Consider the following 22,207-nt stretch of genomic DNA (forward strand, 5'->3'; position numbering starts at 1 on the left):
TTCCCAAGACTCTCCGGGAGGACTGCTCAGCTCAGCAGTTAAAGACAAGGAGGTCGCCTCCTCCCTGGCAACGACTCGCTGCGTGTTTCTTTTCAGGATCACCTCCTCCCTTCCCGCCAAAGCCTGCTCCCTCCGGATAACCTGTCCTGAGAGGGCTCCAGGCTGCCCCCCCTCCCCCCCGCCTACACACGGGGTGCCAAAGGGGAGCTTGAGTCAAGGAGGCATCTCCTGTAACCCCAGCCAGTACCCACTCTGATAGGGATCAGTGACATGTCCTGAATCTCATGGAAGGTTATACAAGCAACAGTTCCGAGACAATAATAATGAAAATAATAGCTCACACTACGAGCCGGGTAGACCCCAAGCCCTCGGCACATGTTACCTAAAAATGCTCGCTCAACCATCGAGGCAGGCGCCCTTGTGAAGTTTGTTCCTCTCTTGCAGATAAGGAAGCTGAGAGGTTGTGTGGCTTGCCCAAGGTCACGCAGTTAGGAAGGAGTGGTGCCAGGATTTGAACCGAGGCGGCCTGGATTAAGAGCCATGCTCTTGCTCAAAGCAAGACCCCATCCCTGTCTCCCCTCCCCCACCTGCACGCCTCCGCCAACCCGATCTCTGCCCAAAGTCCCTTCCTTTGCAGACACCCCAGAGCAGCCTGTGGTCCCAGGCACATCCGGTCCGTGGCAGACACACTGGATTCCCCCTGGTTCCTCGCCTCCTTCCAGACCTTCCTGAAATCCTAGTCGCTGTGCCCTCAGCCCTCTGGTTGCTTATCCCTCATTTAGCAATTAGGAGAGAATCAGCAGCTCCTTCGCCAACTCTGCCCAAGGGCTCAGCGCAGCTGGGTAGGGAAGCTGGGCAGAGCTTGAAAAATGCATTTAGCTTCATTTCCCCACTGGCATGCAGAGCCCAGAGGGAGCACTTCAGAGAGACCTCAGCCTTGTGGTCCTGAAGGCCAGACCATGGCACCCTCTTTCCGGGAGGCAGGCACATCTCCCCACCCCACCCCACCCCCCCCGCCCCCCCCATCATCTCACTCTTGTCCCGCTGCTGTCAGGCTTCAGCTCAGATCACAAGGCTGCTCCCCATCTCTTTAGAAGGTGACAGGTTCCGGGCCACAGTCCAGTGTGGTGGCTGCACAGACCCCCACACCTCCCGGGGCTGCCCTCCTGCCTTTTCCTCCAAGTGCTACATGCCAGGCTGGGAGCTGGTTGTAGTGGATCCTGTGAGGGCCACCACCCGTGACATCCCCCAGCACACTCCTGCCACCTGTCACTTTCTGTCCTAAGAGGCCTTCACCTTGGAGGAGCCCACCACATGACCCTCCAGCATAAATCCTGCTGTAGAGCAACGTCACTACGAGGACCTTCCCCAACACCTGCTCTGCGAGCCCCACCCCATGTGAAACGTTGCCACGTGAGGACCCCCCGCCCCCCTTGGGAAACCTCACCACGGAGAGTCACCATATAAAACCGTCATTTCACTATGCCACCCGAGCCGTCACCACATACCCTTCCACCATATCATGCCCAGCCTTGTGACGGAGAATTGACTCATCAGATCCCATCATCCTTTTTGCTGCCACGTTTCTCAGAAGGGCACCTACCACATAATCTGTTGCCATCTAAGGCCTTGCAAGGGGACAGCCACAGTAAGCTGGTAAAGCCTGCCCGTGGGCCAGTCCCGTGAACATGATCATGGAAACCTGGGTGGGCAGAGCCTTGGTCCCACGGGCGGGCACTGGGGCCGTCACTGAGCCCCCATTGGGGCCGGTGGGCAGAAAGGCAGGTGGCTTCTCTCCTCAACTTCAACCCCAGAGCCCCCAGCAAGCAGGCCCTTGTGTTGGCCCAGATGGATGGATAGATGGACAGCCCAAGAGACAGACAGATGCCTGGGTTGCTCTTTGGGAGAGGAACCCACGCATCCCTCTGACTCTCTCTCCTTTTTCCAGACAACGGCTACCGGGAGTGCCTGGCCAATGGCAGCTGGGCCGCCCGTGTGAACTACTCAGAATGCCAGGAGATCCTCAGTGGGGAGGTGAGTCTGCCCGCGTAGAGGGTGGGTCAGGCCCCAGCACGGGCACCCGACCCGTTGAGCGGCCATCTCCAGGGGAGGGGAGCCAAGAGGGCAGCCACCGGCTCTAACACAGATGAGTTGGGTCCTTGTTCCTCCCTTCCTTCCGTCTGCATGCACTGGGACCGCTTTTCCTCCGTTCTCCACACCACCCACCTGAGCTGCACATCCAGGTCCAGCCTGGGGGAGGGAAGTGGGGTCAGGAAACATAGTTGGGCCAGAAGACTTGGGCTTGTGGGGTGGGGGAGAAGACCACTCAGCCTCGTGGGGAGCTCCTTACCTGGTGCCCAGTAGAGGAAGTGGAAGGAAAGGAGGCGGGGCTCACGGGCAGAAAGCCGGGTCAGCACACCTCTTAGAGCCCAGCTCACGCCCACAGGGGGATGCTGTGGGGGAGGCAGCGAAGGCAAGGCATCTCCAGCCCCCTGTTGCACCCCACCTTGACCTGCGGGTCTGCAAAGCCTGAGGCGGATGATGTGTCTCCAACTGTAGGTCGGGTGGCCAGCCTCCTGGCCTAAAACAAATAACCCTCCCCCACCCCTGAGGGGCAGGCGTCTGTCACCTTCTTGAACCTGAGCAAAGCTGGACAGCACAGCGGCTCCCAGCCTCCCCCCTGCGTTGGAGCCCCCCAAACGTCAGGAGAAGTTCATGGTCCACCCAAATCCCTCCTGCTCGAATTTAAGCCTGGTCCTTCTAGTTGGCTACCCTGTGGCTCCCACCCCGTCTGCCATGACAGGGGTCTGTCTCCCCCTCTCCACCAGTGGGGTCCGGGGCAGAAGGAGGACTGGGGAAACACCAGCTTCTCATCAGTCCCCTCTTTGGCAGTGTAACGGGGACAGCAGGGGCTTTGGAGGTGGATGGTTTGGATTCTGATTCCAGCACACATGCTATGTGACCCCAGGCAGGAGACTGAGCCTCACCAAGTCCCAGCTTCCTGGTCTGTGAAAGGGGCGGGAGTAATACAGTGTCTGCCCCCTGGTAGATGTCTGCCTGCGTCTTGGCCTTTGGAGGGCGCTGCATCCACCTGCCACCCCTCTGCCTCTCCTCTCACCTGGGGTGAGAGGGGTGGGGGGTCATTGGTGAGGAGACCGGTAACACAGCCACCCCTACCTCTGGTTACCGACTTGTTGGGAACAACCCCGCCCCCCGACCTCCACCCCCCCCAGCCCCCCACCCCCCCCACCCCCGCTTTCCCCGGCAGCTCCTGCTGGCCGGGTTGCCTGGCATTCTGGGTAATCAATTAATTTAATTACTGAAAATGCCATTCCCTTCTGCCAGCCTCTCGCCTCGCCAGACCCCTCCTCTCAAGACGCCCCCCCCCCCCCCCCCCCCCGCCCCCCCCCCCCCCCCCCGCCATCCACTCCCAAGCCATGGAGAAGAGGAACAGAAAAGTCTCCAATTAATGGAGCAGCAGGCTTCTCACTCTGGGCCTGGGGCTAAGCCCTAATTAAGCACCAGCACCCTAGGGGATTGCAGATAATGGATTTGCAGGTCTGTCTGTGAAGTGGGGCTTGCGAGGGCTCCCAGAGGCCAGGCCAGGGAGGAGATGGCCTACAGCCACCACCACCAGGGGACGAGCTCCCAACTAGTCCGTGCCCCAACCTGGGGCAATGGCACTGACCACCCCCCACCAGTGCCACCCTGCACTGGCCCCCGCTTTCCACACCAGCAGCCCCCGGACACTGTCTCCCTTCACTGCAGTGACATCCTCCCCCCCTCCACTGCCCAGGCTCATCCCCCCCTCCCATGACACTTGTACACAATCTGCTCCCCTCCCCCACACTCTACTGAGCTGGGGAGCCTGGTCCTTGGGGCACATCGTGAGGTGACATGAAAGGGATTCTGGGGTGTAGCCTTGTGGGCTGGGGATCATTGCTCACAGCGATGCTAGTTGGACCAGAACTTCTGAAACGCTTAAGAATCACTGGGGCTTCTTGCTCAAACGAGGATTCAGACGTCTGACAGGGCTTAAGATTCTGTGTCTTCAGATTCCTGCAAGCTCCTGGGTGATGCTGGTGTCGCTGGTCTGGGGACCCCACTTGGAGGAACAAGGGGCTGGAGTGCCCGCCGGTGGGGTGAGGGAGTAGCTTGGGAAACCTGCTCGCGAGGAGGAGCCACAGAGCAGGACCGCCCGGGGGCGGGAGAGACACCAGGGCTGGGATACTGGACAAGAGCAGTGGGGACCCGGCAGGGAGGATGCACTGAGTCATCCTGAACAGGCATCGGTACAGGTCTGACGCTGCCACCGTTTGGGACAAGGCGTGTCTTGCAGAGTCTGGTGGAAGTCGGCCGGGCGCTCGTTACTTACTGGATTCTGGTCACTGAGGGTGCGGTGGAGGGGCCGCTGCCCTAGGGCCACACTGTGCCACCTTCCTCAGGGCACCAGACGGCCCTAGGTCTCCAAACGGAACAGGGACAGGGTGCTGGTCAGGTGCCCAGGGACTGGCTGTGTCCGTTGTCCTTCAGGTATCCTGGCCGATTCTGCAGTTAATGGTGGCTGTCTCCCAGGTGTCATTGGGGTCCCTTGAAGTATCACTAGACATCTCAGGATATTGCTGGCCGTTCTCTGTGGGTGTCATTGACCACGTCTCAGTATTGCGGACCATGTCGAAGGGTGTCCAGCTGTCTCTTGAGCGGCTGGTAGGTCTCCTGGTAATGCTGGCCATCTCTTGGGGTGACCCTGCCGTGTCTCAGGCAGTCTCCTTGGACTCTCTGCCCTGTCACCTCACAGGCTGCCCTTTCTCAGGCTGCATCAGGCTGGTGTGGCAGGAGGCAGCACAGGGCCTTGTAGCTGGAGGAGTCACCCAGAGGCGGCCCCCATGAATGGTTTGGCCCAGTTTTCATCCTCGGGGGAGTAAACCTCTCATTAGCCCCTCCGAGGGTCCTGGGCGTCTGTTTTCAGTCCCTGCTTGTCTCCCGGAAATGCACCATGGGGTAGAGGGGAGGAGAGCTGGATTCCCATTGCTGGCCAGGCAGCTTGGGCTGATCACACAGCCTCTTCAGCTGGAGAAACAGAGACAGAAGGACAGCCTCAGAGGGCCACTGTGAGAAAGGAAAGCTGTGACATCTGTAAAGCACCTGGCACAGTGCCCAGCACACAGTAGGTGCTTAATAAATCCCACTCATCCCACCTCCAACCAAACGACCCAGCGTCAACCTGCTGTGGGGGTCCAGGGGCGGGTGTGGCTGATGGCAGGTGGCGGTGAAGGGGTTCCCTGCATGTCCTGTTCATGCTGCCCACCTGGGCAAGTGAGCAAAGCTGGGGCGTCACGCCCTTCTAGCTCCACAGGTTCTGTTATCACCCAGGGGTTTCGCCGCACGGATTTGTGGGAAATTTTTAAAAAAATTTTTTTAATGTTTATTTATTTTTGAGACAGAGAGAGACAGAGCATGAGTGGGGGAGGGTCAGAGAGAGAGGGAGACACAGAATCTGAAACAGGCTCCAGGCTCCGAGCTGTCAGCACACAGCCCGACGCGGGGCTCGAGCTCACGGACCGCGAGATCGTGACCTGAGGCGAAGTCGGACGCTCAACCCACTGAGCCACCCAGGCGCCCCTGATTTGTGGGAAATTTAATGAAAGGAAATTAAGTACGAGCTCCAGACAGGCTGCATGTGTGCATATCTTCTGGAGTCTCTGGGTTTGGCTCTATGCCAGACTCTCAGAGACCCTTCCCATCTGCACGGTGCCAATAGATACCCTCCGCTCCCCTTCTCCCCCCACCCTCTCTCCCGCTTCTCTGTCTGCCCCCGCCTCTCTGTTGTCTGTCCCCATTTATACCTCAGTGGGTCTCAACCCTTCTGAGCTTGAGCCGCTAATGTGGTTTCCTGCCATGTTCCAAACCAGCCCCTTAGAACAGAGCTTCCTGGGCCTTCTGGACCTCAGAGGTTTTCAGTGAGGACGTGCCTTCAGGAGGGGTGTGGTGGGCCCTGGGAAGAGCAGGGGAGGGAGGGCTCGGCCTCTTCTCGGGTGCCTGCTAGGTGGCCGGCTGCAGAGGTACATCCTTTGTTCTTGGGTGAGTGAGTTTGGGCCTCAGTTTCCTCATCTGGAAAGTGAGTAGGGCTGGACTTGATCCCTTAGGACCAGCTCTGATCTGATGCCCATGGATTCTGGAATTCCAACAGGAAGGTCTGTGGAGAGCCAGGAGCTCTTCAGTGGCTCTAAAAGGTCGAACGTGACCTTTGTGAACTTACTCATGGCCTGGCCCCACCCCAGGACCCAAGAAGGGGAGGGGAGGGAGGTGCTAACAGGGACCCCCTCACACCCCCGCCCTTTGCAAAGCCGGTTGCTTTTCAACAAAATTTGTCCTTCCTTCACACAGTTATGGAGCTCTACCGTGTCCCCCTCTCGGGACCCAGGAAAGGGTGAAGAGGGGCTTTGCTCTTGGGGGGCAGAATCTGCATAGAGCTGGGCAATGGGGACCACCAGTCCCCCATTATGGGGTGGGGGCCACATCTGCAGTCTCAGCACCTTGCCAGTCTGCATGTGCTGGTTAAGAGATGGTTTGAGGCTGAGGGACCTTGAATGAGTCAACACACTTCTAGGCCTGTTTTTCTGCAAAATAAGGTATAGACTCCCTTCCAGCTCCTCTACATGGTGGCCTTAACGGGTTGAGGAGACAAGAGATACGAAAACACTCTGGACGTGAAAAGGCTTCATGCTTCAGGGAGCTTACTTACTCCGGAAAGAAGAGACCACAGCACTTCTCACCTTCCTTTATTTTATGCAGTGAATGAAGTGGTAACACTGAGGCGGGGGGGGGGGGGGGGCTTCATTATAATCCCGGGAAGGGGTCCCGTTCATTCCCAGCAGACCCCCTGGACCAGGGGTAGGACCTGGAAAATGCGTTATGGAGCCTAGAGAGTTCTTATGGTCTGTAATGATTCTGTGGATGCAACTGCCCTTCCTTCCGTGCCCACTAGGGGCAGGTTCCCTCCGCGAGGAGGGATTCTGGGTAATCAAAGAGATGATGGCTCAACTTAGAAGTGGAGGAGGGGCGCCTGGGTGGCTCAGTCAGTAAAAGTGTCTGTCTCTTGATCTCACAGTTCATGAGTTCAAGCCCCACGTGGATCTCTGTGCTGATGGTGCAGGGCCTGCTTGAGATTCTGTCTCTCTTTCTCTCTGCCCCTCCCCTGCTTGTGCTCTCTCTCTCTCTCTAATAAATAAACTTAATAAACTTTTTAAAAAAAAGAAATGGATGAGGAAAAAAGTCCTAGAGGGTTGGTGTCCGTGCCCAGGAGAGTCACCTGGGGATCGGACAGAATGGAACCGTGAGGGCTGTGCACACGTCTTCATTTACGTGCAGCAGGGAGCCCTGTGTGATGTGGAGACCCGAGTTAGCTGGGATTTGTCTAATAGCACGGAGCAGTGGGCAGAGCATGGGATTCAGGGACAGATAGACAGACACGGTCTCAAACTAGATGGCCCTGCTCCAGGGCCATGCTTGACCATAGTCAGGGCTCAGGAAGGGGAATAACTATTAGCATTATCGACCCCGTCTCGGCCACCTAAGGGGGCTATCCTCACGTGTCCAGTGGGTGCAGGGGTGCAGCTATGTGGGAGCCTCACGTCTGTCCCTCTCTCCTACCTCAGAAGAAAAGCAAGGTACACTACCACGTCGCTGTCATCATCAACTACCTGGGCCACTGCGTCTCTCTGGTGGCCCTCCTGGTGGCCTTTGTCCTCTTTCTGCGGCTCAGGTGAGAAAGACTCAGTGCTGGCCCCAGGCCCTGAGCAGGGTACAGAAGTAAGATGCCGGAGGGCCGGCACTGGGCAGGGAGCACTGGGCGCCCTGCCCCCTCACCTCGGTGGGAGGTGGTGACAGATACGGGAGCCCCAGGTCTCTTGGAGCCTCTGGCAGGGTCATTTCTGCCCCCCCAGCCCAGTAACTGCTACGGGGCTCACCTTAGGCCACCCACACCCTTGCCAAGATGCACCCATTTGGGAGGCCTTTGAGCTTGGACTTGCCTGGGTCCAGAACTACTGCCAAGGACGCAGGTGGCAATGCCAGGCAGGTCTGTGCCAGGAATGGGGGCAGGAGCAGGAGCTGAGCATCAGGCCTGAAGGCTCAGAGGGAGTCATCCCACTGGAAACCTCTTATGTTTTGTGTTTTCTGACCCGGGAGCTGCGGGGAGGGGAGGGGACCATGGGAGGCACCCCCTTCAGCAGCCCCGGGTCCCTGGAGCACTGGCAGTTCGGCCAGCTCCGCCACCAAGCTTAGGTCTGGGTGGGTCTCAGGTCGGAAGGGCCCTGGGGGCATCCGGAGGGCCCCTGCCGCCACCTCCTGGTATGACACAGCCGGTCAGCCCTGCCCTCGCTTTCCCCATCCATACGCCTGGGCTGGAGTGACGCTGGCAGCCTGTCCTTCATCTCTCCTTTCCTCCCCTGGTTCCCGTCACCCCCCCCTCCCCTGCTGCCCCCCAGGAGCATCCGGTGCCTGCGAAACATCATCCATTGGAACCTCGTCTCGGCCTTCATCCTGCGCAATGCCACGTGGTTTGTGGTCCAGCTCACCATGAGCCCCGAAGTCCACCAGAGCAATGTGGTGTGTCCTGGGGGGGCAGGCCCACGGTCAGGGGAAGGGTCTGGGTGGGACTGCCCTGGTGGGAAAGGGGCCCAGTAAAACAGGAGCGGTTCCCTGGGCAGGGGTTGAATTTGGCCGATAGGAGGCGCCAAGCCCAGGGTGGGGTGCCGCCGCTGCCACACCCCTGTCCCCCATCTCAGTGTCATCTCTGGGTGGGGGTGGGGCGGCAGGGCTGGTGCAGGTTGGTGACAGCCGCCTACAACTACTTCCACGTGACCAACTTCTTCTGGATGTTCGGGGAGGGCTGCTACCTGCACACGGCCATCGTGCTCACCTACTCCACCGACCGGCTGCGCAAGTGGATGTTCATCTGCATCGGCTGGGGTGAGCGCACAGGCCCCCTGCCCCAGCCGGGCTCCCCGATCCTCACCCAGATCTGGCCAGCTGGCTGGGGCAGGGGGGAGCTGGGAGACCAGAGCCAGGTCAGGGCGGTGGGGTGAGCACCATTTGGGGATGGGGGGCAGCAGGAACACCCTGAAGGAGGCATGCTGGGCAAGTGAGTATGAGCTCGACCCTGGGGAACCCCTGCCCACTTCTAGACCCTGGGCTGCCCTGGGGTCCTCCAGCCCTGCGTCCTCCAGACCCCACCGATGGGCTCTGTGACAGCCAGTCTCTCCCCAGGTGTGCCTTTCCCCATCATCGTGGCCTGGGCCATTGGGAAGCTGTACTACGACAATGAGAAGTGAGTCACCTCCTGCCCTTCGCTGCCCTCAGGGCCCCCTGAGCCCCGAGGTCCAGGCTCCTGGCCCAGCTCTGCCTGACATTCCCCGAGGACCTTCGGCCACATCACCTGCCCAGTCAGGGTCATTATTCGTCCATACAGGGAGAGTGCTGGGGGCTGGACTCAGTCCGAGGATCCCTAGCAGTGCTGTGCTCTAGGTGAGGCTGGATGGGTAGATTCAGGCTCCTGTATCCGTCTTGCCATTTCACGCCATATAGAACAGCATAAGTGTTCCTGGAAGTCTCTGGAGTCAGAGTGCCCAGGTTCTGAATCATGGACCCGTCATTAAGTAGTTATATGACCTTGGGCTAGTTATTCCAGTGTGCCTCAGTTTCCTCATTTGTAAAATGGGCATCCTAACAACAGTGCCTCCCGCAAAGGGTTTTTGTGGGGATGACACGAGTTCCTGTATATGGAAGCATTTAGAATAATGTCTGGCACTAAAAATATTAAGACTTGTTTTACAAAAGATTCCATGGGTTTTGTAGAAATTAATCTTGATGATCTCATAGGGTCCTTCCAGCCTCCAGCTCTGACGTCCTGAGATGACTTTGGTCTCGGGTGTTCCCAACTGCCCCTGAAAATTAGACTTCTGCTGCAATGATTCTCAGCCTTGGCTCATGTTGGAATCATCCAGGAGGCTTTAAAAAGTCCGAACGCCCAGGCTTGGCCTCCCAAGGGTGGGACGCTTACATCTGGTGGTGGTCTGGAGTGTGAGCACCGGGAATTTTAGGGGCTAAGATTGAGAATCACTGAGAGAGAGAGGCAGAAAATATGGTTATAGACAGCCTGGGAGGTGCCAGCACCTTCCATGCCAAAGCGTTCTCAGGGGCCCATTGTCTGAGTGGGGTTCCAGCTGATCTCCATCACAATGACAAGTCCCCCCTCCGCCCTCCTAGAGGGAAGGGGGCTGCCCACAACCTCACTGGGCTGGACAAGGAGCCTGGAAAATGATACTCATATTTACCAGGCTGATCCTTCCTGACTCCGCCCGGCGGGCTCTCCCTTCGTTGGCACAGCGGGCAGGGTGGGGGCCTGGGCTGGGAGAGCGGCCAGTTGCAGACACCGCTGGGGGGCCTGGCAGTAACGCTCCGGATGTTGGGGTCCGGCGCAAGGGCATCTTAAACCCTGGGCGATGGTGCCTGTGCCTGCAGGTGGGCAAGTGATTACAGGCGAGGACAGGAAGACCCAGTGTGTGTGAGTCTGCGTCTTGGAGGAAAAGACGCCTGGCTTAAGAAAGTCGGTCTGAGTGGCTCTGGAGCGCCATCTAGTGGTAAGATGCTGACACTGCAGCAGAAGGGATCCAGGGGTGAGACGCCGGAAAGAATTTGTAGATCCTGGGGTTAAGGTCTAGACCTGGCCCCAGACGGCTTGCATTTGGTCTCCCTGGTGTCTTTCGAAACCTTGAGTTTTTTTCAAACCTTTAAAAGGTCAAGAGGTTTCACATAAAAATCTCAGCGTCTGGTTTATGGAAGCATCATGAGATCCAGGCACCGTGGGTCTGTATACCCTGGGGGCCGTTGTCTCTGCACAAGGACATGGGACTTCCCATGTGCCCCATCCCCCACCCCCCAAGAGATTTCTGGAGGGACATTCAAGAAGATGAAAAGCAGTTCTGCCTCTCCAGCAGGTGGAGCCTGTGGAATCTCTGCCTTGAGGCTGCAATTAAACAGGTTCAGGGGTCATTAGCCGTTGGGGAACCACTGCGTGACAGGGGCAGAGAACCACTAGTTAGTGGGCTTGTGCCAGAGCCACAGTGGGGACAGAGGGGAGCAGTGGTGTGCTGAGCCCTTGCCTGTGCCGCTGTGTGCTCTGGTCCACAATTGCCCTCCCTGACACGTTGCGTGTATCCAGCTTTACATCTCATAATAGCGTGGTGTCCATTCTGCAGATGGAATAACTGAGGCACTGTGGTGGAATCTTGACCTTCTGCCAGGGTTGGAATCGAGGCATCCAGATCCTGGCTTCTGGCCCCAGTCCTGCCCTGGCCAAGCACCGCCCCTCCCCATGCCACCGAACCGGACCCAGATGGCCTCCCCCCTTACCTTCTCTCTGTGGCTTTCTAGGTGCTGGTTTGGCAAAAGGCCTGGGGTGTACACTGACTACATCTACCAAGGCCCCATGATCTTGGTCCTGCTGGTAAGAACCTGGGGGGGGGGGGCAGGAGAGAAGGGTGCCTCCTGTGGACTGACAGGGTCCCCGTGCCTAGAGGCGGGGGCACGGGGCCAGGAATGTGTAAGCATGAACGAAGGTGGAGGGAGAGAAGTAGGGACACCAAGAGAGACTTGAGACGGCCGAGGCCCTGCCCCGTCCACCCACCCTCCCCCCAACATTTTGCACACACACATACACACACACACACGCCCACACCATTCCACCGTGTGCTCAAATTACAGATCAATTTTATCTTCCTTTTCAACATCGTCCGCATTCTCATGACCAAACTCCGGGCGTCCACCACATCTGAGACCATTCAGTACAGGTAACCCGGCCCGCCTCCCTCCCCCAATCCTGAGGGCTTCAGAGAGCCCAGCCTCTGACCCAGGGTCTCCCCCCCGACCCCCGACAGGTCTGACAGTCCCTCCCGAAACCCCGGCTCCCCATCTCAGACATTCCTGGGAACCCGGCACCCTACCCCCAGGCCCAGCCCTCTTCACCACCCGTCCCGGGATGGGCTGTGACTCTGGGCCTCCCCACCCCGCCTCACCTCAGGAAGGCTGTGAAGGCCACTCTGGTGCTGCTTCCCCTCCTGGGCATCACGTACATGCTGTTCTTTGTGAACCCCGGGGAGGACGAGGTCTCCCGGGTCGTCTTCATCTACTTCAACTCCTTCCTGGAATCCTTCCAGGTACCACCGCCCGCCCCTCGCTCTGGCCCTGGCTGTCCCCCGACCTCCTTCGGTGGGGATTCTCCCAGGCAGGGCTCTGGAGGGGCAGGAGGCTCTGGAGAGGAAGGGGGTGGTGGCCTGGAGGTTGGGTGGGGCCACACCTGCCGCAGGCCCTTGACCCACCTTCTCTGTCCACCCCAGGGGTTCTTCGTGTCTGTATTCTACTGTTTCCTCAACAGTGAGGTAAGGACGCCGGGGTCCCAGAGCTCAGGACGGAGGGGGGCCTGTTGGGACCCGAGATTGTCTGCAGCCCCCTCCTGCCCTCCACGTGCCAGCCATCTCTTCCCCGCCCCTGGGTCCCTAATGGGGATGCTGCGGGGAGCCGCAGGAGGGTTCCCGCCACCTGCCCACTCTGCTCCTGGAGTGACAAGCCCACTCCTTTGCCCCCATAGGCATTTGGCACAGCCAAGGCTTCAGCCTCATCAATGAGTCTATGAAAAGGCTTGTTGAAACCAGGAAGGGCTGAGCCCTTGGTCAGGGCGTGCATGCATGCTGAAGGTAGGAACTCTTCACGGCAAAGGCCGTATGATGCCTTCATGCGGATGAGCAAAGGGCACCCCTCCTCTAACAAATCTGCAAATAAACAACATTGACGATGTGAATGTCACCACCTCCCGGGTGGCCTGTGCATTTCACACCTGCGTCCCGAGCACCTGTGGACCCATCACACGTACAGCTGCTCGTGGCAGCCCGAAGGGAGGGGTGGGACCTAAGACCCGGGCTCGGACATCATGCTCCGCTCTGTGCCTACAGGTCCGCTCTGCCGTCCGGAAGAGGTGGCACCGATGGCAGGACAAGCACTCGATCCGCGCCCGCGTGGCCCGTGCCATGTCCATCCCCACCTCCCCGACCCGTGTCAGCTTCCACAGTATCAAGCCGTCCACGGCTGTCTGAGCTCGAGGGCCGGGGAGGGGAAGACGGTCTCCAGGCTCAGCCAGCCGCCCTGTCTGTGGAGGGAATCAGCGCCTCCCCACACCCTGCGCCCCCAGAAGCATCTGGCACAGACATCCTGGGGAGGGGTCCCCCTTGGCTGAACCCCCAGCTGAGCGGGAGTTCAGCCTATGAGAGCAGACCCAGTCTGGGCCAGGGGATGACGGGAAATAGCCTATAAAGACTGGGCCGGGCCCACGGCCTCTGGCTCCCCCTTGCCCCAGGCCCCCCTGGAGGCGACATCAGAATGGAGTAGAAATGGCCAGGTGGAAATCCAAAGCAGCACACGGGTCCCTCCAAAAGGTGTCTTCTCCCACGGCACAAGATGTCAGCCCACTGGAGACCTGGGGCCTGTCCTCGCTGCCAGGGACATCATGGGAAACTCTTGTGACAGCATCCCAACCACCATCATGGCGCCTCCGGGTGTTGGCAATGCCTTCCAATACCGATGGGAACCAAGGCAGAAGCCCTGGCAATGTCATTATAGATCAGGTGACATCATCAGGCAATCGGCCGCGCCACTAGGATCCTCCCCAGCCACCGAAACTTCATCTGGCCCTGTGGCACTTCCAGCAGAAACGCCCTGCCTTGCTGCCTTGCACCGTTGGAACTTTACTGCCCCACAGGCCACTCAGGCTCCCCCTCCTTGGCCACACATAATATTTGCACCCTGATTTCTGCACCTCCTGTCCCTGGTGTCTCCCCCTCTGTGGAAAGACGGGGGTGGGAGGGTGACCTCGTGGCTGGTGAGCAAGAGCCAGGGTGTGCCCCGGCCAAAGCCAGTCTCCTCGTCAGGGGACAGAGGCTACTCAGGGCCCCCCTGCCGCTGGCTTCAGTGGTCTGGCCCCAGGGACAGCCTCTCTGCTGGTCACAGGGAGTTTGTGGCCCCCGGATGTCCTCTGGGGCATCGTGATTAGCTAAGCAAAGATAGAAGGGGCAGGGCACTTGGCCTCTCTCTGCCTGAGCGTCCTGGAGCAGGACAAGTGACTCTAGGGGCAACCAGCCAGTCCCCACTGGACCCTCCCGTGTCTAGAGGTACTGGGCCACTAGAGCAGGGCTTTGGGAGATAAGGGTGTCAGCTGTGAGGGCATGGCTGCTGTAAATAATAATATTTATCTTTTCTACCAGCATTTGTGAAGGTCTGGACTGTGCGGGGGTGGGTGGGAAGGGCGCAGCAGAGAAACGGAGGCCACTTTGCAGTCTTCGGGGCCACTGTGGGGCTGGGAAACCTGATACCACTCACACCCATCAGGCTGGGGTGCTAGGTGAGCCGCTGGGGGCACGGGTCAGCGGAGCCCAGCCGATAAGGACGCCTCTTCGAAGGGGTGAGTCATAGGGAGAGAAGGGCCATGGGTGAGCAGTGCTGGCCAAGGACACCATGGATGGGATGGGGGCCATGGAGACAGTTTGAGCAAGAGTATGGCAAGGATACCAGACAGGAATGTGTCCCAGCCCCAAGGCAGCAGGAAGTAGAGGTAGGGAGGCCTTGACACTGTCCCGGAAACAGACCCAGAGACAAGGTTTCCGGAACCAACTCAGGGAAGGGGGGCACAGGCAGCAGGTGGGGGCATGAGGCCAGGAAAGGGAGGCAGCGGGAAGGGGGCGATGGCCACACCACAGCCACCGCTGCAGGCGGCTGGAACGTAATCCTGTTGCAGAAGCGTGGGGAGCCGGAGTGGGGCGCACCCGCCTTCAGCCCATCCAAGGGGCCATCTGGGAGGAAGGCTGCTCCCTGGGGGCGCTAATCTCCCTGCACTTCCCCCAGCCTCACAGCCGCACAGGCCGCAAGACCAGGACCGAAGGCCCAGACAGACCGGTGTGTAGGAGCCACAGCCTGCACTATCAGGGCAGGGGAGGGGGTCCCCACACAGGCTCTCCACCAGCCTGGGGCTCGCTTCTGGGTCTCCAGCCAGGGACGCTGGGAGGGGACCAGGGCAGCAGGACAGAGATAGGGTGACAGCTTCCAGAGCAACGGAGGGGGGGTTGTGAGAGAGAAGCCCTGGAGACGGACGCATCTACCAGGAGGGACCAGAAGCGCCTGCTGAGTGTCACAGGGCCATGACTGAGGCACCTTTCTCCACTCTGCCTTTCACCCAATGAGGTGAGAGAGCAAGGCTTCTCCTGCACAAGCCAGGCTGTGGGGACGGGTGCTTCCCAAGGACGGAGGAGCCCGGGAGGAGTGGGGGACATCGTCAGGGGGTTGCTGGACTAGAGGTCCAGAGGGGCCAAGCTGGGCCAGCACCCTCTCTCCTGCTTGAGCCTCCTGGTTGCGGTGGCTGATGGTGCCCTCTGAGCTCTTGCTGTGCACTCAGCACCCCAAGATGCAGGCCAGCAAACAACTGCAAGGCCCAGAGCAGAGGACACCTCCAAGAGGAGGCTGATAGTCCCCAAAGAAGCTGCCTGCAGGGTCCCTGAGCAGGCAGGGCCTGGTCCAGATGAGCCTCAGGAGCCTCCCAGTCAGAGACTGTAAGGGAGGAGGGGCCGCCTGGAGCAGGTGCCCAGAGTTTAACCCTTCCCAGCCCACGGCCCCGGGGGTCCAGGGTGAGGGCAGGCCCCCAGATAGGGTTTCTGAGGGTCACTGTGCCCTGAGGTTCAGCTTGTGGGCTGGGTGAGTGGGAGTGTGACGGACCAACAGACACACACGTGGCTTCACTGGGGGAGAGGCCGGCAGCTGCAGCGTGGGGGTCCCTGTGGGGCAGGCCCCTTGCTCAAGCCTGGAAGAACTTCACACCGCCCCCAGAGGCGGCCTTCCCCTCAAGTACTCGACGCGAGCCCATTTCTCCTTGGGACCCTCCTTCGTGGGCACAGAGCACCAGTGGAGGAAAAACGCACCATGGGGTTTTGGTTTTCTGGTTCCTGCTCCTCCGCCTCTGAGTGGGGGTCCCGCCCCTGCCCTGGGGTCCTCAGTTCCCCCCCACCCCCACCCCCAGGCCTCCTCAGTCCTTCTGCTGCTGCTGGGTCAGATGCCCTGGGATAGGACTGGGGAGAGAAGCAGATGTGGGAAAAACACGCGTTAGGGAGGAAAGGGGGTTTTAGAATCCAAATAATAATACCTTAATTGTGGGCATTTGTAAATTTGCAATCTGCAAAATCCTTTATAATATTTATTGTCTAATCTTCAAGTGACTCACAGAGGCAGGAATCATCCCATTTTACAGCCAAGGGAACCGAGGCCTGGTGATTCCTCTGAGATCAAAGTTCCTCTGGGTCCACGTCCAGGGTTCTTTCCATGCCCTCAGGTGACTGAAGTCACTGGGCTTGGGCTTCAGGAGGCCAGGACAGATAGAGCAACTCTGGGAGGGGCGGGGTGGGGGGGTTGGTGAGCAGGAGGCCTCAGGGCTTCAGATGGTCTGGCTGGAGATAAGTCCCAGGTGAGGAAGGGACCAGCCCAAAGATGCCACAGCCGATGTCCAGCTGCTGAGCTCAGCTGGGTGGGTGTAGTGAGGGTTCTGTACATCCATCCTGATTCCCAGCACGCCCTTCCCACCTTCCCAACATCCGCCATCCCTCCACTCCCTAAAATGATACTTAACTGCAGCCCAGGCCACCAGAAGCTTCTGTGGGTCTCCCTGCACCCACCCAGGCTCTGCTCAGTCCGTGCAAGGGGTTCACTGGCCTCCAGCTCAAGGATCTCTCAGGATCATTTCATCGGGCCCGACTTCAAACTCAACTACCCACCCTCAGTCCAAACCCAAGCTGGTTTCTGCATTCCAACGCCAGCAATGTTATCATGGACTGAGTGCCTACTGGGTGCCTCTCACTTGTTGACCTCCCCTACGCTTCATACCACCCTGTGAGCCAGGGGCTGTTACCCCCATTTAACAGATGGGGAAAGTGAGGCACGGAGAGGTTACAAGACCTGCCCCAGAGCATCGGGCAGTGGCATGTGAGCCCGGGCTGGCCCCGCCCAGCTTCTACTATGTTCTGCCCACATGCAGAAGGAGTTCTTTGCCCCTCTGATACCCTCCCTGGGGAAATTCCTCAGTGTCCTTAATTTGTGGACAAACAGCATGCAGACACAAAGCCAGATGTCAGAGTTGACACCTGCAAAGCACGGGCATCAGGTGGCCCACTCCCGAACCCAGCCTGGCCTCCAGGCTGGCCACAGGCTGCCAGCCTCCCTGTCCCTGTGTTATCCCAGAGCATCGCTTCCTATCCCAACCTCTGACAGCCCACAGTCTCTGTAGATCCTGCCGGGCAGGCTCGGGCCCAAGACTGGCCTGCACCATGTGTATTTTTCAAAGCTTTAAGTGTGTCGGAAGCATCAGTGAGATCATCTTTTGGAGAGAACTCCAGAGACCACCTTCAGCCACCAGATTGCCACCCACTCCCCCTGCCCCTCCAAGGGGTCCTGGAAAGATGGCTGCCGCACAACCTCCTTGCCCACTGGGCCAAGGCAGGTGGGGACAGAAGCAAGCGTGAGGGCCATATGCTCAGGGCCTCAAGAGGAGACTGGGAAAATGCAGCCGGCACCCCGCTAGGGTGGGGGACGACATGGAGGGAGACCTGTGGGTGCTCCTATCTCTTGCCTTCGTCACTGGGGGAGTCGAGGAGGGAGCACTATCTCTAGAACATGCAGCTAGGACAACACTGGGCCAGGAAGCGAGGGCAGTGAGTGGGCCAGGTGAGCTGGGCACCTACCCCACCCTTCCTGAGCAGCCACACCGGGCTAAGGCCCGCTATGCCCTTGCTGCCCCAAGTGGATGAAGATAAACGCTCCAGGTGTCCCCTAGTCCTCTAAACAGAAGGCAGAGACATTGCCCCTGGCCTACCCTGGACTGTGACCTTGAGATCCCAGGCCGTAAGAAGAGCAGCAGGGAGGGGGCAAAGCTGCGGACGCAGAGGATGCCCTCAAGGAAAGGGATGGAATCTGGAGGGGGTGGGTGCTGCTGTAGCTTGTGTGATGGCACCTACCAGGGCATTGGTGCAGGCCACTGTCTGGGCACCAAGCAGCCGCAGAGAAGAACAACTCCAGGGCTGTGGGGGTGGGGGGTGGGGTGGTCTTTGGGTGCAGAGATTGGATAGACACTTCAGTGAGCCAGGTCCTAGGAAGAGCCTCAGAGGGAATGAGCCTAAAGAGAATCCTTTAAGCCCAGGGCACCAGGAGCCCAAGGGAAGGGAAGGAGCCTACATTTCTGAACCCCAAATCAGGGCACAGACTGGTCTAGTTACAGAACTTTGTCATCACCCCAATGGGAACCCCATTCCCATTCAGCTGTCACCCCCCCCATACCACCTTCCTAGCCTCTGCCACCGTGAACCTGTTTTCTGTCTCTGTAGATTTCTGTATTCTGGAGATTTCATAAAAGTAGAATCATACAATATTTCTCTTTTTGTGTCTGGTTGCTTTCACTTAGCACAAGTTTTTTTAACATTTATTCATTTTTTTGAGAGCCAGAGAGAGAGCATGAGTGGGGAAGGGTCAGAGAGAGGGAGACACAGAATCCGAAGCAGGTTCTAGGCTCTGAGCTGTCAGCACAGAGCCCGACGCGGGGCTCGAACCCACGAACCGCGAGATCATGACCTGAGCCAAAGTCAGCCGCTTCACCGACTGAGCCACCCAGGCACCCCAGCATAATGTTTCCAAGGTCCATCCATATCACGGCACGTATCAGAACTTCATTCCTTTTTATGGCTGAATAATAGAGAGACCTCGCTCTATCCATTTATCCATTGGAGGACATTTGGGTCCTTTCCACCTATCCCAAGCTGCTGTGAATGGTCCTGCTATGAACATTCACATGCAAGTTTGTTTGGTTGTTTGTTTGTTTTGAATACCTGTTTTCAGTCCTGTTGTTATATACCCCAGGGCTGGAATTGCTGGGTCGTATGGTAACTCTACGCGCTTCGTTTACTGAGGACCCGCCAAACCGCTTTCTAAGGCCGCTGCGTCTCCCACTCCACCAGCAACGTTAAGAGACTTCCAATTTCTCCGCATCTTCGCCTGAACTTGTTACCATCTGCGTTTTTAACCAGAGTCACCAGGGGTGCTGGTCGTTGACTTTTAAGAGACTCAAGACTCCCTATGTTGGGAGAGCAGAGCCCTGAGCGAGGGTCTGAGCTGAACATCAGGAGCTGGGGGCCTGCAGCCCTCAGAAAGAGGCTGGCTGGCCCTGCCGTGCTCGGACCTGGGTGCTGGGGTGCAGAGAGTTCCTGCTTCCCTAACTGCCCCTGAGTGACGGGAGCCCATGAAGGAGAAGCTAGCAGCCTCCCTTCCCCGCCCCCCATCCCTGGGCCCTGCCGTGTGTCCCCGAACCAGCTGGGGTACGCTCACCAGTCTACTGGCTTTGTTCCCTAATGTATTTCTGACAGTTCCCTTGTCACGGAAATTACTGTTTATAATCGAATTAAATGTTGTCGCAGTGGATGAAACGGAATGGCACAAACAAGGAGAAATGTTGTCGCTCGTGAAAATTCAGTTGAAAGACACGATCTGAGTCACACAATCAGCTGTCGACTCAGGTGGCGGTGAGACAAATGTAAAGAAATACCTGGGTGGGAGGAGCCTGACAGAGTCTACATGGTTCTAGTTGCTGACCACTTTGCGAGGTCCTCTCAGGCTGCCCTCCACCCCCAGAGAACCCAAAGCTGGATGTTGGGGATGGTGTCTCATCAGCAAGGATTTCACAAGGAAGGCGACTTGGAACTCCAGGGGATGGACCCATAATCAAAGCAGACGCCTTCAGAAGATCAGTGACTGTGAACCTTGTGAAAGTTAAAATAAAATGTGCTTCATGGGTCAAACTGTGTTCCCCAAAAGGTTATGTTGGAGTTCTAAACCCCAGGGCCTACCAACGTGACTTTATTGGGAAATAGGGTCTTTGCAGATGTGATTACATTAACATAAAGTCATTGGATGGGCCCCAATATAGCACGAGGGAGAATGCCGTGTGACCAGAGGCAGAGATAGGAGTAACATGGATTGCCAGCCACCACCCAGATGAGGAAGGGGTGAGGAAAGGGTCCTACCCAGAGTCTGAGAGGGAGCATGGCCCTGCTGACACCTTGATTTTGGACTTTGTCTCAGTCAGCTTGGGCCGTATAACAAATACCATAGACTGGGTGGCTTAAACAACAAGCACAATTTTACCCGGTTCAGGGAGGTTGGGAAGTGTGAGGTCAAGGTGCCAGCTGAGTGGGTTCCCCTTGACAGCGCTGTTCCTGGTTTGCAGACAGCTGCCGTCACACCGTATCCTCCCGTCACCTCTCTTGTGTCTCTCGTGAAACCAATCCCATTCCTGAGGGCTCCACCCTGATGACTTTGTTACCTTCCAAAAGTGTCACCTCCGAATACCAAATGTAAAGTATGGAGGTGACTTTTTAAGGAATCCCCTCTTCAAGTGATTTTTTTTTTCAGCAAATCCATCTGCTACCCAGTCCCAATCATCTGGGACAAGTGGGCTGACCACTGTCCCCTGAGCACACTGCTCAGAGCACAGCAGGGGTAGCCAGAAGCTCCATCACCCCACAGCCTGGATTTCAATCTCGTCTCTATCACCCATGTGTCACCTTGGAAAAGTCTCTTCACTGCCCTGCGCCTTGGTCCCTTCTACTAAAAAACAGGGTCAATTATAGGGGCGCCTAGGTGGCTCGGTAAGTTAAGAGTCCAACTTCAGCTCAGGTCATGATCTCACAGTTCATGAGTTCGAGCCCCACGTCAGGCTCTCTGCTGTCAGCACAGAGCCCGCTTCGGATCCTCTGTCACCCTCTCTCTGCACCGTGCATGTGCTCTCTCTCTCTCTCTCTCTCAAAAATAAACATTTTTAAAAAGAGAGAGAGAGAAGAAAAACAGGGTCATTCATTCACACATCCCACACATTTTCTGAGCATCATTTGCTATTCCAGAATCTGAGAGCAGCAGAAAGATAGACAAGGTCCCTGTCCTCATGGAACTCGACCAGGGAAAGACAGAAAGTAAACAAGGAAATGCACAAACAAAATCTTGAGTTGTGGTAGTGAAAGCTAACAAGCGGGCCTGCTTGCTCCTGGCCATGGTGGTGGAGATAACGTTGGAGCCAAGGCCTGAAGGATGAGAACAAGCAGCAGGTGAGGCCTCCGGCCCAGGGGCAGAGCCAGGCAGCTCCCTGGACAAGGGAGGTGTGAGCAGGGGGGCTGGATCTGAGGGCGGGGGGCTGGGGCCTGTGGGGTGGGCTTCTCTGAGCTCAGGTTTCCTCATCCATGAAATGGGAATGTTCAGGTAAGTTTAAGCTGCTGTAACAGAGAGATCCACAAGAAGCCAATGGCCCAAGGAAGGTAATGTATCTCACAGTGAACGTCCCCCCCCTCCACACACTGTTCCATGTAGACATCCGGGGTCCCAGTTCCTTTCCTTCCTCTCTTTCTGTCCCTTAGGACAATTCCTCCTCTCCATAGTCAATGGCCTGCCCATGGCTGGCTTGTGAGAAGGGAAGGGACAAACAAGGAGCCTCATGGTCTCTGTTCAGGCTTCCGAAGGGCTCCCATCATTTCTGCTCAATTCCATTGGCAAGAACTTGACCACATGGCCATTCCTAACTCCAAGGGAGGCTAGAAATGAAATTCTGGTCATGTGTCAATACAAAGAGGCAGGGACTTTGGAGGACAGCATGCAGCCTCAGGCCGGCCGGATATAGTAATACCTCTTTGCAAAGGCCCGCTGAGTACAGATAAAGTATCTGGCACTTAGTAACTGCTCAATAAAAGTCTGCAATAGCTTCAGAAACTCTCTGCTCAATGTCCTCATTTCTTGGCCGCTGAAGAAACAGGTGCAGAGAGAAGAGGCATCTGCCCGGCCACCCAGTCAGTGAGGGGCCAAGTTGGTCCAGACTTTGTGTCTGGGATCCTCCATCCCATCCTCCCACCTCGTATTTCAGATTACCTGACCCAGACCCACCAGGGACTGAGCAGAGTGGGGACCCAGGTGACCTCTCTGCGGGAGGCAGTGTCAGGGAACAGGATCCTGAGAGGGACCCCGTGCTCCAAAGCACCGCCCTGAGCCTGGGCTGCACGGCTTTGTGATTAGGTAGGTGGGGCCCGGGTTG

At 57.8% G+C, this 22,207-nt stretch overlaps 1 protein-coding gene across 1 annotated transcript; it reads left to right on the plus strand.

Moving 5' to 3' along the window:
* Window positions 1–7,346: 7,346 nt before the first annotated feature.
* CRHR1 (corticotropin releasing hormone receptor 1) lies at window positions 7,347–14,308 on the plus strand. Its single transcript, XM_049637623.1, has 9 exons — window positions 7,347–7,765; window positions 8,490–8,610; window positions 8,820–8,973; window positions 9,271–9,331; window positions 11,437–11,509; window positions 11,767–11,852; window positions 12,083–12,218; window positions 12,399–12,440; window positions 13,011–14,308. Exons 1-9 carry the CDS (start codon window positions 7,620–7,622, stop codon window positions 13,149–13,151), a joined length of 960 nt encoding a protein of 319 aa, XP_049493580.1. The 5' UTR covers window positions 7,347–7,619; the 3' UTR covers window positions 13,152–14,308.
* The last annotated feature ends 7,899 nt before the right edge of the window (window positions 14,309–22,207 follow it).

The sequence above is a fragment of the Panthera uncia genome, chromosome E1 (assembly GCF_023721935.1).
Source record: "Panthera uncia isolate 11264 chromosome E1, Puncia_PCG_1.0, whole genome shotgun sequence".
Lineage (NCBI taxonomy): Eukaryota > Metazoa > Chordata > Mammalia > Carnivora > Felidae > Panthera > Panthera uncia.